This window comes from Haematobia irritans, chromosome 1 (assembly GCF_050003625.1).
Source record: "Haematobia irritans isolate KBUSLIRL chromosome 1, ASM5000362v1, whole genome shotgun sequence".
Classification (NCBI taxonomy): domain Eukaryota; kingdom Metazoa; phylum Arthropoda; class Insecta; order Diptera; family Muscidae; genus Haematobia; species Haematobia irritans.
The window spans coordinates 244,763,967-244,783,015 of record NC_134397.1 but is presented as its reverse complement, the minus strand read 5'-3'; the positions used below and the strand labels follow the sequence as shown (position 1 = coordinate 244,783,015).

Genomic DNA, 19,049 nt, shown 5'->3' with positions numbered 1-19,049 from the left:
CCACATCGGGCAATAATTATATATAGGCCCCATATAAACCGATCCCCCGATTTGGATTGCAGAGCCTCTAAGAGAAACAAATTTCATCCGATCCGGCTGAAATTTGGTACATGATGTTAGTATATGGTCTATAATGACAATGCAAAAATTGGTCCATATCGGTCCATAATTATATATAGCCCCCATATAAACCGATCACCAGATTTGATCTCCGGAGCCTCTTGGAAGACCAAAATTCATCTGATTCAGTTGAAATTTGGTACGTGATGTTAATATATGGCCTCAAACATCCATGCAAAAATTGGTCGATATCGGTCAATAATTATATATAGGCCCCATATAAACCGATCCCCAGATTTGACCTCCGGAGCATCTTGGAAGAGCAAAATTCTTCCCATTCGGTTGAAATTTGGTACGTGATGTTAGTATATGGTATCCAACAACCATGCAGGAATTGGTTCCTATCAGTCCATAATTATATATAACCCCCATATAAACCGATCGCCAGATTTGTCCTCCGGTGCCTTTTGGAGAAGCAAAATTCATCCGATCTGGTTGAAATTTGGTACGTGGTGGTAGTATATGATATTTAACAACCATGCCAAAAGTGGTCCATATCAGTCCATAATCATTTATAGCCCCCATATAAACCGATCCCGAGATTTGGTTTTGGAGCCTCTTGGAGGAGCAAATTTCATCCGAGTGAGTTGAAATTTGTGGATGACAGTCTTTCGTAGAAGTTTCTACGCAATCCATGGTGGAGGGTACATAAGATTCGGCCTGGGCGAACTTACGGCCGTATATACTTGTTTTTCACTAACATTGCGTTTCACCCTAGTGCATTAGCCGACATAAATTTTGAGTCTATAGAATTTGCAGAAGTCTATCAAATTTTGTCCAGATCGAGAGATATTAAAATGTATGTATTTGGGACAAACCTTTTATATATAGCACCCAACACAATTGACGGATGTGGTATGGTATCGAAAATTTAGATCTACAAAGTGGTGCAGGGTATAATATAGTCGGCCCCGCCCGACTTTAGACTTTCCTTACTTGTTTTTCACTAACATTGTGTTCCACCTCTGGACATTAGCCGACTTAAATTTAAAGTCTATAAATGTTGTAGCACTCTGACAAATTTTGTCCAGATCTGGTCAGATTTAAATATATATGTGTATGGGAACATAAACCTTTATATATAGCACCCAACACATTGAATATGCTATCGAGAATGTGCATCTACAAAGTGGTACAGGGTATAATATAGTCAGCCCGCCCGACTTTTGACTTTCCTTATTTGTTTTTTCTATAGAAAATCTTGTCAACATTTGATTTCCATAGAAAATTTTGGCAAAATTTTATTTCTATAGACTATTTTGGCAACATATTATTTCTGTTGAGAATTTTTATCAAAATTTTATGTCTATAGATAATTTTGTAAAAATTTTATTTCTATAGATAATTTTGTCAATTTTTTTATAGAAAATTTTGTCAAAATTTTATTTCCATAGAAAATTTAGTCAATTTTTTGGATTTATAGAAAATTTGGTTACAATTTTATTCCCATAGAAAATTTTGTCAATTTTTTTTTTTTAATTTCTGTGAAAATTTGATTTCTATAGAAAATTTTGTCAAAATGTTATTTCTATTTTGACGAAATTTTCTATAGAAATAAAATGTTGACAAAATTTTCTGTAGAATAAAAATTTGACAAAATTTTATATAGAAATAAAATTTTGACAAAATGTTCAAAAATTTATTTCTACAGGAACTTCTGTCAAAATTTTATTTCTATAGAAAATTTGGTCAACATTTTATTCCTATATAAAATTTTGTCAAATTTTTATTCTACAGAAAATTTTATTTCTATAGAAAATTTCGTCAAAATTTCATATCTATAGAAAAATTTGACAAAATTTTATTTCTATAAAAAAATATGTCATAATTTTATTTCTTTCATTCGTTTTGTTTTGTTATTGCTGGTTTTCGTTCTTTAATCATTGTTGTTGTTTTTTGATTTCAGCTTAAAACCATACATTGACTAAACTACAAACTATTTCTATAAAAATTATTTTGATTATTATTTTGGTCTGTTTATTAGTTTCTAAATTTTCCCATATGGTTAAGCTATCGACCTAAGGTTGTTTTCCGCCAATAAAAAGACTTGTTTATTGCATTGTTCCCAACGTTTTGACAATTTTTGTTGTCCTTATCAGGGAAATTCGTCTATTAAATAAAATTTGCAAAAAAAAATTTATCAAAATTTTATTTCTATAGAAAATTTTGTCAAAATGTTATCTCCATAGAAAATTTTGTCAATTTTTTTGTTTTATAGAAAATTTGGTCACAATTTTATTTCCATAGAAAATTTTGTCAAAATATTACTTCTTTAAAATTTCTGTGAAAATATGTCAAAATTTTATTTCTATAGAAAATATTGTCAAAATTTTATTTCTATAGAATATTTTGTCGAAATTTGATTTCACTGGAAAAATGTTCAAAATTTTATTTATATAGAAAATTTGGTCAAAATTTTATATCTATAGAAAATTTTGTCAAAATTTTATTTCTATAGAAAATTTTGTCAATATTTTGTTTTATAGAAAATTTGGTCACAATTTTATTTCCGTAGAAAATTTTGTCAAAATATTATTTTTTTAAAATTTCTGTGAAAATTTGTTAAAATTTTATTTCTATAGAAAATGTTGTCAAAATTTGATAAAATTTCTGTGAAAATATGTCAAAATTTTATTTCTATAGAAAATGTTGTCAAAATTTTATTTCTATAGAATATTTTGTCAAAATTTTATTTCGATGGAAAAATTTGTCAAAATTTTATTTATATAGAAAATTTAGTCAAAATTTTATCTCTATAGAAAATTTAGTCAAAATTTTATCTCTATAGAAAGTTTTGTCAAAATTTTATTTCTATAGAAAATTTTGTCAATTTTTTTGTTTTATAGAAAATTTGGTCACAATTTTATTTTCATAGAAAATTTTGTCAAAATTATACTTCTTTAAAATTTCTGTGAAAATATGTCAAAATTTTATTTCTATAGAAAATGTTGTCAACATTTGATAAAATTTCTATGAAAATATGTCAAAATTTTATTTCTATAGAAAATGTTGTCAAAATTTTATTTCTATAGAATATTTTGTCAAAATTTTATTTCAATGGAAAAATTTTTCAAAATTTTATTTATATAGAAAATTTAGTCAAAATTTTATCTCTATAGAAAATTTTGTCAAAATTTTATTTCTATAGAAAATTTTGTCAAAATTTTATTTCTATAGAAAATTTTGTCAATTTTTTTGTTTTATAGAAAATTTGGTCACAATTTTGTTTCCATAGAAAATTTTGTCAAAATATTACTTCTTTAAAATTTCTGTGAAAATATGTCAAAATTTTATTTCTATAGAAAATGTTGTCAACATTTGATAACATTTCTGTGAAAATATGTCAAAATTTTATTTCTATAGAAAATGTTGTCAAAATTTTATTTCGATGGAAAAATTTGTCAAAATTTTATTTATATAGAAAACTTAGTCAAAATTTTATCTCTATAGAAAATTTAGTCAAAATTTTATCTCTATAGAAAATTTTGTCAAAATTTTATTTCTATAGAATTTTGTCAAAATTTTCTATAGAAATAAAATTTTGACAAAATGTTCAAAATTTTATTTCTACAGAAACTTCTGTCAAAATTTTATTTCTATAGAAAATTTGGTCAACATTTTTTTTTCTATTTTCTATTTATAATTTTGTCAAATTTTTATTCTACAGAAATTTTTGTCAAAATGTTATTTCTATAGAAAATTTTGTCAAAATTTTATATCTGTAGAAAAATTTGTCAAAATTTTATTTCTATAAAAGATTTTGTCAAAATTGTATTTCGTGCATTAAATAAAATTTGCAAAACTTTATTTCTATATTTTTTTTGCAAAATTTTATTTCTATAGAAAATATTGTCAAAATTTTATTTCTATAAAAAATTGCGATTCCGATATGGAATCTTCCGATTTGACTTCTTGGACGCCTAGAAATAACACTTTTCAACTATCATTGGCATTTGACTTTTACTGATTTATATCAAATTTTTGTTGACATATTAGCTAATTATTAAAAATTAAAAAATATAAGAAAGTGAATGCTAATAAATTAAAATTTTATATATGTACTAGCGTAACCCGGCCCGCTTCGCTGCGCCTTCCGAAGCGTGTTTGGAGGAACATTTTGCGTTAACTTAGTCAACTATATCCTTCGTGCTGAAAACAAATTCGAAAAGATTTGAATTCTTTTAAACAAATCGGACTACTTGATTTTTCGTTTATAGGTACAAATACGGCGGGAGAGGGTGTACCTTCTTCTATATTTCTTGTGAATTTTAAGTGTGGTTTGTCAAGGAAAGGTATCCTTCTCCTCAACATATCTGAAAATAAGCACTATATTATAATAACATACAAAGAATTACTGTTTCCCATCCAATAAATCGGAAACAGCAAAAGTAGTAAAAAATTTTACCACATTAACATTTGCTAAATGTTGGAAAATGATGGACGTTGGCTGCCAATTTCATGTAAATTTAAGTTCTTTACTAAAAAGAAGTCTGGCAGAAGCCAGTGCAAAAACTCATAAAATTATATACCGAGTTCCCATTTACGGACAACCCTCTACTTTCAATTTAAGAAAAAAAGAAAAAAAAACGGACAAAAGGGAACCCTCTCCCCAACTTCGATCCACTGCGACCTGATATCGGACTATCACGTACCCTATATTAATTTCGCAACTACTCAATGGTCCTTATAAATTCTATCGAAGTAAATCGACAAAGTTTATTTCAATTTTCCCCTTCCTCAACCAGATATCGAAAAATCATATACTAATTTAAAAATCATGTATAAATTTAATCACCTCCTTCCACGTTCCCTGTAAATTTCAAGTAGATCGGCGATGTTTAAATTTTGCTCTATTGTTTTAAAGGGACGTCACTTTCCCCGATACAATATCGACAAACACCGTAGTGAATAGCACCCCTAACCTTCCCTGAAAATTCTTGAAACTTTCCTTCAAGTGTGGGGCAAGGAAGGTTGCCTCTTCGTTCATAACCTTCCTCCACTGCCTATGTAAATTTCAAGAAAACATAAGAATTTTTGTTTTTCTTTGCAGTTTTAGAGGAGGACCTCCTCCCCGAGTAAATATCGAAAAGTGATGTAGCGTATCTTTTGTAAACGTCCCAGAAAATGTCAAGCAGATTATAAGCCTAAAGGGGCGGCCTCTCTTCCGTCCAAATATCACAAAATCAGGTATCAACAATTAATATCGTAACCTCTCCCCAGTCCTCTGTAAATTTCAAGTAACTCGGTAAGTTTAATTGTTTCTCTGTATGTACTTAGGAGAAGCGGGTGTCTCCCTATGCCCCTTTATTTTTATTAAAAAATCAGGAACCTGATATAAATTTCATAACCTCACCCATTTTTTCCGTAAAATTTCAGTCGGGGGAGTTTAGTTTTGTTTTCACTGTACTTTAAAAAAAAAATCCCGGCAAAGGGGTGGTCCTCCTCCCCGACCAAATATCGAAAAATAATGTAGCGGATTTTTGTCCAGATGCCAACCCCAACATTCAATGAAAATTTCAAGCAAATCGCATAATTTTGTTACAAGTTTCAAAAAGTAGGGCAAGGGAGAGGTCCCCCTCCCCATCCACATATGAAATCATCAGGTACCCCAGATTAATTCCATAACGTCACCACATATTCTCTGTAAATCTCAGATAATTTAGAGAATTTTAGTTTTTTTCGCTGTACTTAAAAAAAAGTCGAACAAAGGGCACGCCCCCCTCCGCCACCAAATATCGAAATAAAAAGTAGCGGATCTTTGTCTAGATGCCAACCCCAATCTTCAATGGAAATTTCTAGCAAATCGGTCAACTTTGGTCCAATTTTCAAAAAGTCCGACAAAGGGGAGGTCCCCCTCCGTGACCAGGTGTCATAAAATGAGGTACCCTATTTTCACCACATGAACGCCCCCTATGATCTCTGAAAGTTTCAAGTAAATCGGTTCAGCCGTTTTCGGTTCATACAAACAAATAAACAAACATAGATTGAATTTTATATATATAGATTTGGTCACAATTTTATTTCCATACTTCTTTAAAATTTCTGTGAAAATATGTCAAAATTTTATTTCAATGGAAAAATTTTTCAAAATTTTATTTATATAGAAAATTTAGTCAAAATTTTATCTCTATAGAAAATTTTGTCAAAATTTTATTTCTATAGAAAATTTTGCCAATTTTTTTGTTTTATAGAAAATTTGGTCACAATTTTATTTCCATAGAAAATTTTGTCAAAATATTATTTTTTTTAAAATTTCTGTGAAAATTTGTCAAAATTTTGTCAAAATTTTTGTTTTATAGAAAATTTGGTCACAATTTTATTTCCATAGAAAATTTTGTCAAAATATTACTTCTTTAAAATTTCTGTGAAAATATGTCAAAATTTTATTTCTATAGAAAATGTTGTCAAAATTTTATTTCTATAGAATATTTTGTCAAAATTTTATTTCAATGGAAAAATTTTTCAAAATTTTATTTATATAGAAAATTTAGTCAAAATTTTATCTCTATAGAAAATTTTGTCAAAATTTTATTTCTATAGAAAATTTTGTCAATTTTTTTGTTTTATAGAAAATTTGGTCACAATTTTATTTCCATAGAAAATTTTGTCAAAATATTATTTTTTTTAAATTTCTGTGAAAATTTGTCAAAATTTTATTTCTATAGAAAATGTTGTCAACATTTGATAAAATTTCTGTGAAAATATGTCAAGATTTTATTTCTATAGAATATTGTGTCAAAATTTTATTTCGATGGAAAAATTTGTCAAAATTTTATTTATATAGAAAACTTAGTCAAAATTTTATCTCTATAGAAAATTTTGTCAAAATTTTATCTCTATAGAAAATTTTGTCAAAATTTTATTTCTATAGAATTTTGTCAAAATTTTCTATAGAAATAAAATTTTGACAAAATGTTCAAAACTTTATTTCTACAGAAACTTCTGTCAAAATTTTATTTCTATAGAAAATTTGGTCAAAATTTTTTTTTCTATTTTCTATTTATAATTTTGTCAAATTTTTATTCTACAGAAAATTTTGTCAAAATTTTATTTCTATAGAAAATTTCGTCAAAATTTTATATCTGTAGAAAAATTTGTCAAAATTTTATTTCTATAAAAGATTTTGTCAAAATTGTATTTCGTGCATTAAATAAAATTTGCAAAACTTTATTTCTATATTTTTTTGCAAAATTTTATTTCTATAGAAAATATTGTCAAAATTTTATTTCTATAAAAAATTGCGATTCCGATATGGAATCTTCCGATTTGACTTCTTGGACGCCTAGAAATAACACTTTTCAACTATCATTGGCATTTGACTTTTACTGATTTATATCAAATTTTTGTTGACATATTAGCTAATTATTAAAAATTAAAAAATATAAGAAAGTGAATGCTAATAAATTAAAATTTTATATATGTACTAGCGTAACCCGGCCCGCTTCGCTGCGCCTTCCGAAGCGTGTTTGGAGGAACATTTTGCGTTAACTTAGTCAACTATATCCTTCGTGCTGAAAACAAATTCGAAAAGATTTGAATTCTTTTAAACAAATCGGACTACTTGATTTTTCGTTTATAGGTACAAATACGGCGGGAGAGGGTGTACCTTCTTCTATATTTCTTGTGAATTTTAAGTGTGGTTTGTCAAGGAAAGGTATCCTTCTCCTCAACATATCTGAAAATAAGCACTATATTATAATAACATACAAAGAATTACTGTTTCCCATCCAATAAATCGGAAACAGCAAAAGTAGTAAAAAATTTTACCACATTAACATTTGCTAAAATGTTGGAAAATGATGGACGTTGGCTGCCAATTTCATGTAAATTTAAGTTCTTTACTAAAAAGAAGTCTGGCAGAAGCCAGTGCAAAAACTCATAAAATTATATACCGAGTTCCCATTTACGGACAACCCTCTACTTTCAATTTAAGAAAAAAAGAAAAAAAAAACGGACAAAAGGGAACCCTCTCCCCAACTTCGATCCACTGCGACCTGATATCGGACTATCACGTACCCTATATTAATTTCGCAACTACTCAATGGTCCTTATAAATTCTATCGAAGTAAATCGACAAAGTTTATTTCAATTTTCCCCTTCCTCAACCAGATATCGAAAAATCATATACTAATTTAAAAATCATGTATAAATTTAATCACCTCCTTCCACGTTCCCTGTAAATTTCAAGTAGATCGGCGATGTTTAAATTTTGCTCTATTGTTTTAAAGGGACGTCACTTTCCCCGATACAATATCGACAAACACCGTAGTGAATAGCACCCCTAACCTTCCCTGAAAATTCTTGAAACTTTCCTTCAAGTGTGGGGCAAGGAAGGTTGCCTCTTCGTTCATAACCTTCCTCCACTGCCTATGTAAATTTCAAGAAAACATAAGAATTTTTGTTTTTCTTTGCAGTTTTAGAGGAGGACCTCCTCCCCGAGTAAATATCGAAAAGTGATGTAGCGTATCTTTTGTAAACGTCCCAGAAAATGTCAAGCAGATTATAAGCCTAAAGGGGCGGCCTCTCTTCCGTCCAAATATCACAAAATCAGGTATCAACAATTAATATCGTAACCTCTCCCCAGTCCTCTGTAAATTTCAAGTAACTCGGTAAGTTTAATTGTTTCTCTGTATGTACTTAGGAGAAGCGGGTGTCTCCCTATGCCCCTTTATTTTTATTAAAAAATCAGGAACCTGATATAAATTTCATAACCTCACCCATTTTTTCCGTAAAATTTCAGTCGGGGGAGTTTAGTTTTGTTTTCACTGTACTTTAAAAAAAAAATCCCGGCAAAGGGGTGGTCCTCCTCCCCGACCAAATATCGAAAAATAATGTAGCGGATTTTTGTCCAGATGCCAACCCCAACATTCAATGAAAATTTCAAGCAAATCGCATAATTTTGTTACAAGTTTCAAAAAGTAGGGCAAGGGAGAGGTCCCCCTCCCCATCCACATATGAAATCATCAGGTACCCCAGATTAATTCCATAACGTCACCACATATTCTCTGTAAATCTCAGATAATTTAGAGAATTTTAGTTTTTTTCGCTGTACTTAAAAAAAAGTCGAACAAAGGGCACGCCCCCCTCCGCCACCAAATATCGAAATAAAAAGTAGCGGATCTTTGTCTAGATGCCAACCCCAATCTTCAATGGAAATTTCTAGCAAATCGGTCAACTTTGGTCCAATTTTCAAAAAGTCCGACAAAGGGGAGGTCCCCCTCCGTGACCAGGTGTCATAAAATGAGGTACCCTATTTTCACCACATGAACGCCCCCTATGATCTCTGAAAGTTTCAAGTAAATCGGTTCAGCCGTTTTCGGTTCATACAAACAAATAAACAAACATAGATTGAATTTTATATATATAGATTTGGTCACAATTTTATTTCCATACTTCTTTAAAATTTCTGTGAAAATATGTCAAAATTTTATTTCAATGGAAAAATTTTTCAAAATTTTATTTATATAGAAAATTTAGTCAAAATTTTATCTCTATAGAAAATTTTGTCAAAATTTTATTTCTATAGAAAATTTTGCCAATTTTTTTGTTTTATAGAAAATTTGGTCACAATTTTATTTCCATAGAAAATTTTGTCAAAATATTATTTTTTTTAAAATTTCTGTGAAAATTTGTCAAAATTTTGTCAAAATTTTTGTTTTATAGAAAATTTGGTCACAATTTTATTTCCATAGAAAATTTTGTCAAAATATTACTTCTTTAAAATTTCTGTGAAAATATGTCAAAATTTTATTTCTATAGAAAATGTTGTCAAAATTTTATTTCTATAGAATATTTTGTCAAAATTTTATTTCAATGGAAAAATTTTTCAAAATTTTATTTATATAGAAAATTTAGTCAAAATTTTATCTCTATAGAAAATTTTGTCAAAATTTTATTTCTATAGAAAATTTTGTCAATTTTTTTGTTTTATAGAAAATTTGGTCACAATTTTATTTCCATAGAAAATTTTGTCAAAATATTATTTTTTTTAAATTTCTGTGAAAATTTGTCAAAATTTTATTTCTATAGAAAATGTTGTCAACATTTGATAAAATTTCTGTGAAAATATGTCAAGATTTTATTTCTATAGAATATTGTGTCAAAATTTTATTTCGATGGAAAAATTTGTCAAAATTTTATTTATATAGAAAACTTAGTCAAAATTTTATCTCTATAGAAAATTTTGTCAAAATTTTATCTCTATAGAAAATTTTGTCAAAATTTTATTTCTATAGAATTTTGTCAAAATTTTCTATAGAAATAAAATTTTGACAAAATGTTCAAAACTTTATTTCTACAGAAACTTCTGTCAAAATTTTATTTCTATAGAAAATTTGGTCAAAATTTTTTTTTCTATTTTCTATTTATAATTTTGTCAAATTTTTATTCTACAGAAAATTTTGTCAAAATTTTATTTCTATAGAAAATTTCGTCAAAATTTTATATCTGTAGAAAAATTTGTCAAAATTTTATTTCTATAAAAGATTTTGTCAAAATTGTATTTCGTGCATTAAATAAAATTTGCAAAACTTTATTTCTATATTTTTTTGCAAAATTTTATTTCTATAGAAAATATTGTCAAAATTTTATTTCTATAAAAAATTGCGATTCCGATATGGAATCTTCCGATTTGACTTCTTGGACGCCTAGAAATAACACTTTTCAACTATCATTGGCATTTGACTTTTACTGATTTATATCAAATTTTTGTTGACATATTAGCTAATTATTAAAAATTAAAAAATATAAGAAAGTGAATGCTAATAAATTAAAATTTTATATATGTATGACAATGTTTATTTATTTTCAAAGTAATACCCAACACTTTCTCTCTTTATCTATTTAAGTCACCTTAAAAGCACTGAACCTGAAGATTTATTCATTCATTGGAAACGTCATTGGCCTGAACACAATGTGGATGTCAATCAGTTACTTAGAGATTGGACTGAACAACCTGGTTTCCCCTTAATACGAATTTCAACTACACCCTCTGGTCAATATCAGGTGAAACAAGAAAGATTTCTCTTAGATCCTGAAGATGGCAGTGATAAATCTATAAAATACACTACCCCCATTACGTACACAACAAATCGAGAGAGAAATTTTGAGGATTTAACACCGAAATTCTATTTGAATAAATCATTAAACGATTACGAATTTGGAGATTCCAAAGAGGATGAATGGATCGTTTTGAATTTGCAGCAATCCAATTTTCATAGAGTTTTCTATGAGACTTCATTGCTAGAGAAGTTACGCAAAGCTTTTATGGCCTCAAATCATAGTGATATTCATATTATTAATAGAGCCCATATGGTCGATGATCTTTTCACCTATGGTCGCATAGGTCTCTTGGGCTACGATGTGATCTTCGAATTTATGGAATATTTAGCTACAGAGATCGAATATTTGCCCTGGAATCCTGCCTTCAAGTCTTTCGATACCATTAGTCAACGTTTCACTTTACAACAACATGACCAATTTGGAGAATATCTATTCGATATAATGGCTGAAGTCTACAGGAAACTAGGATTCGATTATGAATCACCAAATACCGTGTTGGATATTTACAATCGTAATAAAGTTGTGACATGGCTTTGTAAATATCATCATCGAGATTGCAATGAGAAGGCTCAATATCATTTCAAATCTATGACTTCCACCAGTGTTCCAGCCGATTTCCAGGAAACTCTCTATTGCGCTGCCTGTCGTGATGCTACCTTTGATGTATACTCATCTTTGGCCAAAATGTATGAGGCGCAAACATTTAAGACTCAAAAGGAGAAAATTCTTCGTGCTATGGGATGTACTCGTCATTTTGTGGACAATCACTATGAATTTATACTGAGTGATAAAGTACCTCAGGATTCTGTAGCTTCAGCTATAAGTAGTTTGTATACCCAAACTCCAGAGAATGTAGGACCTGTCTACTATGCCGTTACAGAATCTGTGGAATTTCTTACTGACAAGTAAGTTTTGATGAGTGTAATTAAATAGAAAAATAGTAAGTTCTTTATATTACATTACAAATTGGAAAATTCCGGATGATATTCATTCAGAACATAACAATGATCAAAATTGACTGGTAATGAACCCATAAATCGTTTTTTGGCTCTCCGGAATAGATTAGAAGTGCTTTATTTTAGTAGAAACTACAGACTACTTGGCAATCTCTCTCAAACATTGTCAGCATCTAATGTCAGCGGACGATCCAGCACTGAAGAAATCGTAGGTTTTTAATTGATTGAGAACTGACTTCATCGCTTAGATAAAGAATATCTGAAGTTTTTGAGATCTGAGGTTTACAGCCGATAGGATGATGGTGGGGTTAGAGATGATCTGTAGCTGTAGAACTCCCGTTCGTATATGATCAGCAGTTGATGAGAACTTCGTTTCGTTTGTGATCTCAACGTATTGAATTCGTCGATTTGTATTTGATTGTGAACAGGTGTAGTCTAAGATAAGATGTGGAGCAAGTGTTTCAACTGTGGCGAAACTGAATATCGGAATAATTAAGAACACATTGGGAAACTGCGAATCACTGAAGGAACTGTAGAAGTAGGTGAGGTTTCTGTGGATCCGTAGAACTCAATGGAGGAACTGTAGATACGAAGAACTCAGTGGCGGAAACTGTAAATCCAAAAAACTCTGTGGGGTAACTGTTTTTCAGGAGAAATAGGAACTCAGTGAAGGAACTACGAATCCGAAAAAAATCGGTGGAATAACTTTGTTTCCGAAAAAATATGAACACAGTGAAAGAACTGTGGATTCGTCAAACTCAATGGGGAACTGTAGTTCCGAAGAACTCGGTGAAAGAATTTTAGATCCATATAACTTAGTGGAGGGAATCGTTGATACGAAAAATGCAGTAGAGGGAACCGTAGATCCGAAAACCTCAGTGCTTTCGGAGAAATAGGAACACAATGAAGAAACTGTGGATCCGAAAAAAACTTAGAGGAATAACTTTGTTTCCGGAAAAATAGGATCACAGTGAAGAAACTGTGGATCCGAAAAAACTCAGTGGAAGAACTCCAGTGGGGGCACTCCAAAGAGCTCAAGCACCCGACGAATAACATGAGTTCCCCACTGATTCACACTAATAATGATATTAGTGTGAATAACTCAGTGGGGAACTATGGATCGGAATATGTCAGTAGGAAATCTCTAGATCCATAGAACTTAGTGAGGGAATTGTCGATACCTAGAAATCAATGTGGGAGCATTAAATCGACAGAATTCAGTGAAGTGAAAGAACTGTGGATTCGTCAAACTCATTGGGGAACTGTAGTTCCGAAGAACTCGGTGAAAGAATTTTAGATCCATATAAATCCGTGGAGGGAATCGTTGATACGAAAAATGCATTGGAGAGAACCGTAGATCCGAAAACCTCAGTGCTTTCGGAGAAATAGGAACACAATGAAAAAACTGTGGATCCGAAAAAAACTTAGAGGAATAACTTTGTTTCCGGAAAAATAAGATCACAGTGAAGAAACTGTGGATCCGAAAAACTCAGTGGAAGAACTCCAGTGGGGGCACTCCAAAGAGCTCAAGCACCCGACGAAGAACATGAGTTCCCCACTGAGTTATTCACACTAATAATGATATTAGTATGAATAACTCAGTGGGGAACTATGGATCGGAATATGTCAGTAGGAAATCTCTAGATCTATAGAACTTAGTAAGGGAATTGTCGATACCTAGAAATCAATGTGGGAGCATTAAATCTACAGAATTCAATGAAGTGAAAGAACTGTGGATTCGTCAAACTCAATGGGGAACTGTAGTTCTGAAGAACTCGGTGAAAGAATTTTAGATCCATATAACTCCGCGGAGGGAATCGTTGATACGAAAAATGCAGTGGAGAGAACCGTAGATCCGAAAACCTCAGTGCTTTCGGAGAAATAGGAACACAATGAAGAAACTGTGGATCCGAAAAAAACTTAGAGGAATAACTTTGTTTCCGGATAAATAGGATCACAGTGAAGAAACTGTGGATCCGAAAAACTCAGTGGAAGAACTCCACTTTGGGGGAACTCTATATCCGAACAATTAGGAACGCTGTGGGAAGCTGTGCATGTGGATACGAGGAACACACTGAAGATACTGTCGATCCGAAGAATTGGGTGGGGGAACTGTGAATACGAATAACTGAGTGGGGTAACTGTATTCCCAAAGAAATAGGAACACCGTGAAAGAACTGTGAATCCGCCCAACACATAGGGGAACTGTCCAACGAACTCAGTAGACAAATTTTAGATCCATAGAACTCAACTCTGGAGAAACTGTATATCCAAAGAATTCAGTGGGATAACTGTGTTTCTGAGGAAATAGAACACTGTCAATTCGAAAATCTCAGTGGATAAACTTCAGATCCGAAGAACACCGTAGGTGAACTGCGAGAAGCTCAATGAGGAAACTCCGAAGAACTCAGGAACTATATATACGAACAATTAAGAACAATGGATCCAAAGACGTGAGTAGGGAAGGTTAGGTTAGGTGGCAGCCCGATCAAGCTCACTTAGACTATTCAGTGCATTGTGACACCACATTGGTGATCTTCTCTCTTAGCACTGAGTGCTGCCCGATTCTATGTTAAGCTCAATGACAAGGGACCTCCTTTTTATATCCGAGTCCGAACGGCGTTTCACATTGCAGTGAAACCACTTAGAGAAGCTTTGAAACCCTCAGAAATGTCACCAGCATTACTGAAGTGGGATAATCCACCGCTGAAAAACTTTTTGGTGTTCGGTCGAAGCAGGAATCGAACCCACGATCTTGTGTATGCAAGGCGGGCATGCTAACCATTGCAATGGAGCAGCTTTATATTCACAGAACTCAATGGAGGAATCGTAGATCCGAAGATCTTAGTCGACGGAACAATAAATCTCCGAATAATTCGGTGAGAGAACTGAAGAATTCAGGCCGGGAAACGAAGATCTAAGTGGGGGAACTGTAAACCCTCAGAAATGTCACCAGCATTACTGAGGTGGGATAATCCACCGCTGTAAAACTTTTTGGTGTTCGGTCGAAGCAGGAATCGAATCCACGATCTTGTGTATGCAAGGCGGGCATGCTAACCATTGCACCACGGTGGCTCCCAAGTGAGTAGGGAAACTGTAGATCAGAAGAACTTGATGAGGCAACTGTGGATCCGTAGATCTCAATGGAACAACTTTGGACGAATCGTAGATCCGAAGATCTTAGTCGACGGAACAATAAATCTCCGAAGAATTCGGTGAGAGAACTGAAGAATTCAGGGCGGGAAACGAAGATCTAAGGAATTACTCATTGAAATAACTGTGTTTCTGAAGAAATAGGAACACAGTGAAAGAACGGAAAATCGACCGAACTCGATGGGGAACTGTGGATCCGAAGAACTCAGTGAAGTTCTACTCTGAGGGAACTTTATATCCGAAAATTAAGAACTGTGGATCCGAAGAAGTTACTGGGGAAACTGAAGTTCCGATGAACTGGGTAAGGGAACTGTGCATCCATAGAACTCAATGGAGAAATTGTAGATTTGAAGAACTCAGTGGGGTAACTGTATTTCCCAAGAAGAACACAGTGAAGGAACTGTGGATCCGAAGAACTCGATGGAAACTTGTCGATCTAAAAAACGCAGTATGAAAAGGACGCAGTGGGAGCACTCCAAAGAGCTCAAGCACCCGACGAAGAACTCATTATTAGTGTGAATAACTCAGTGGGGAACTATGGATCGGAATATGTCAGTAGGAAATCTCTAGATCCATAGAACTTAGTGAGGGAATTGTGGATGCCTAGAAATCAATGTGGGAGCTTTAAATCGACAGAACTCAGTGAAAGAACGGTAGATCCGAAAAACTCAGTGGAGGAAATAGGAAGAACCGAAGTACTGTAGATCCAAAGAATTCAGAGCGCATAGGGTAACTGTGAATTCGAAAAACTAAATGAGGAAAATGAAGAACTCAGTATTGATCCGAACAACTCAGTGGCTCACAGTGAAGAACTGTGGATCCGGAGAACACAGTGGAAAAACTGTATTACCAAAAACTCAGTTTGGAAACTGTGGAATAATAAAAAATGTCTCAGTTGGCGAGCTGTGGATTCGAAGAACACAGAGGGATCCCAAGAACTCAAATGGGGGAACTGTATACATTAAAGAAACTGTAGATCCGAAGAACTCAGTGGAGGAAATAGTAAGAACCGAAGTACTGTAGATCCAAAGAATTCAGAGCACATAGGGTAACTGTGAATTCGAAAAACTAAATGAGGAAAATGAAGAACTCAGTATTGATCCGAAGAACTCAGTGGCTCACAGTGAAGAACTGTGGATCCGGAGAACACAGTGGAAAAACTGTATTCCCAAAAACTCAGTTTGGAAACTGTGGAATAATTAAAAATTTCTCAGTTGGCGAACTGTGGACGCGAAGAACACAGAGGGCTCCGAAGATCTCAAATGGGGAAACTGTGGATCGGAAGAACTCAGTCAGGAAACTATGGATCCGAATAAATAAAAGAAATCTCAGTAGGGGAACTGTGAATACGACAAATATTGTAGGTGCGAAGAACTCAGTAGGGGAACAGTAAATCCGAAATATTAAGAGCACAGTGGGGAACCGTAGATCCAAAGAACTTGGTGGAGGGTGCTGTAGATTCGAATAATTCAGTGAGGGAACCGTATGTGTCACAATTCCATGAACGAATTCCTTAGCACAATTAAAAACACAGTGTGAAACTATGGATCCGAAGAACATAGTGAGAGAATTTCGAACTCAATGGGGGAGCTGTAGATCCACAGAACTCAATGGAGGAATGCTAGATCCGAAAAACTCAGTGGAGGAATAATTCAGAGTATCTGGGTAAAAGTGGATCTGAAAAATCAAAAACAGAGTGGGTAACTGCCCTACGGGAAATGGATCAACCACAGGACCAGTACAGGACTAGTCCCTGGATCAGCATGGATCAGTCCTAGTTCTGGTCAAGACGTATGGAAGGGACCGGTCACTTTAACATGGGGTTGTCATTGACGGGGTAAATTTAGACTTTAGGACACGCCTTGGACTCGTTCCTAAGGACACGTCCTGGGGCATTTTAGTTGTAGCACTCCATAGACAGGTCCTTATGAACCAGTCCCGGACAAACTCTTAGAAATCTGTTTCAGTTTGGTTATCCGAATCGCACCAGAAATGAAAAACTTTTGAAAAATTTTGAACAATAGGTTATTCTGGTAATTCTACTTCACTAAATGTGTAGATCCAATAAGAGTTTTATATTAAGCGAGTATGGAAATCATTAAATTATCACTTTTTAAAAACTGCGACAAACTGGATCACCGGTACCAGTCCTGTGATAGGTCCGACAGTGGCAATTTGCACCAATTTCCCGTAGGGTGTGAATGCAGAGAACTTAATGGGGAAAAATAAAGATCCGAAGAACTTGGTATTGATCCTCGGTTTTGATCCGAAGAACTCAGTGGGGGACTTTATATCCGAACGTATTTTTCAACATAGTATCCCAGGATTTCCATGACAAAATCGTAAATCCAACTATATAGACATACTGAGTTTATAACACAAAAAAAATCTTTCCATTTATTAATCTATCAACATTTCTCTTTCAGGCTGGGTAGTTGGTCATCCACTGCCTCTGTGATAAGTGGCATTGCTAATTACTTTACCACACAAAATCAATTGGATGAATTTAAGGATTTCATTGCCGATAAAGGATATTTATTTGGAGCATCGATTAGTACTTTGGTAAATGCTGTAAAAACTGTGGAGAATAATTTAGCATGGTCCGAGAAACATTTAGGGCGTCTCTTGCAATATTTGGATCAACGTAATGGTGCTACGACGATAAAGGTTTTCAGTTTTCTTGGACCACTGCTTACCCTTATACTACTGAAATTCCTATGATGAAAATGGAGGAGTTAGGTTTTTTTATTGTTTATGAGCTAAGCGAATAAATTTATAAATTTTAAATTTTTATTTGAGAAAAAACACAGTTCACCATTAATTTTTGATAAATTTGCTTTTAGCAAAAATTGCATTCAATTATTATTAGGCATTATCTATAATCAAGTGTTTTATTAAAAACAAGTTAAGTTAGGTCACCTGTCTGTACCTTAACTCTGAACCGATTTGGAGAGACAATTTTAAACTTCTACAAAATCTCTATGGAGGGGGGGCGATATATGTAATTATGGACCAATTTTTGCATGGCAGTTAGAGGCCATATATTAACACCATGTACCAAATTGCAGCCGAATCGCATGAAATTTGCTTATCTTAGGCGCTTCGCAAGCCAAATCTGGGGGTCGGTTTATATGGGGGCTATACAACCAAGTGCAAAATTTTACGTAAATCGGATTAAAACTTTGACCTCTTTGACAGTGTGGCGCAAGTTATAAAAAAAGAAACATAATGTTTATACCCTCCACCATAGGATGGGGGTATACTAACTTTGTCATTCCGTTTGTAACACATCGAAATATTCCTCTAAGACCCCATAAAGTATATATATTCTGGGTCGTGGTGAAATTCTGAGTCGATCTAAGCATATCCGTCCGTCCGTCTGTTGAACTCACGCTAACTTCCAAACGAAACAAGCTATCGACTTGAAACTTGACACAAGTAGTTGTTATTGATGTAGGTCGGATGGTATTGCAAATGGGCCATATCGGTCCACTTTTACGTATAGCCCCCATATAAACGGACCCCCAAATTTGGCTTGCGAGGCCTCTAAGAGAAGCAAATTTCATCCGATCCGGCTGAAATTTGGTACATGGTGTTAGAATATGGTTTTTAACAATAATGCAAAAATTTATTCATATCGGTTCATAATTATATATAGCCCCCATATAAACCGGTCCTTAGATTTGAACTCTGTAGCCTCTTGGAGAAGCAAAATTCATCCGATTCGGTTGAAACTTGGTACATGTTGATAGTATATGG

The 19,049-nt window shown here is 32.9% G+C and overlaps 1 protein-coding gene across 1 annotated transcript in view; it reads left to right on the top strand.

The window, feature by feature from the left end:
• LOC142240334 (membrane alanyl aminopeptidase) overlaps positions 1 to 18,072 on the top strand; it is a 35,695-nt gene extending 17,623 nt beyond the window's left edge. The window contains exons 6-7 of the mRNA XM_075312073.1: positions 10,968 to 12,086; positions 17,717 to 18,072. Coding sequence (XP_075168188.1) covers positions 10,968 to 12,086; positions 17,717 to 18,011 — 1,414 coding nt within the window. The 3' untranslated portion in view covers positions 18,012 to 18,072. The remainder of the gene's footprint in view (positions 1 to 10,967; positions 12,087 to 17,716) is intronic.
• The last annotated feature ends 977 nt before the right edge of the window (positions 18,073 to 19,049 follow it).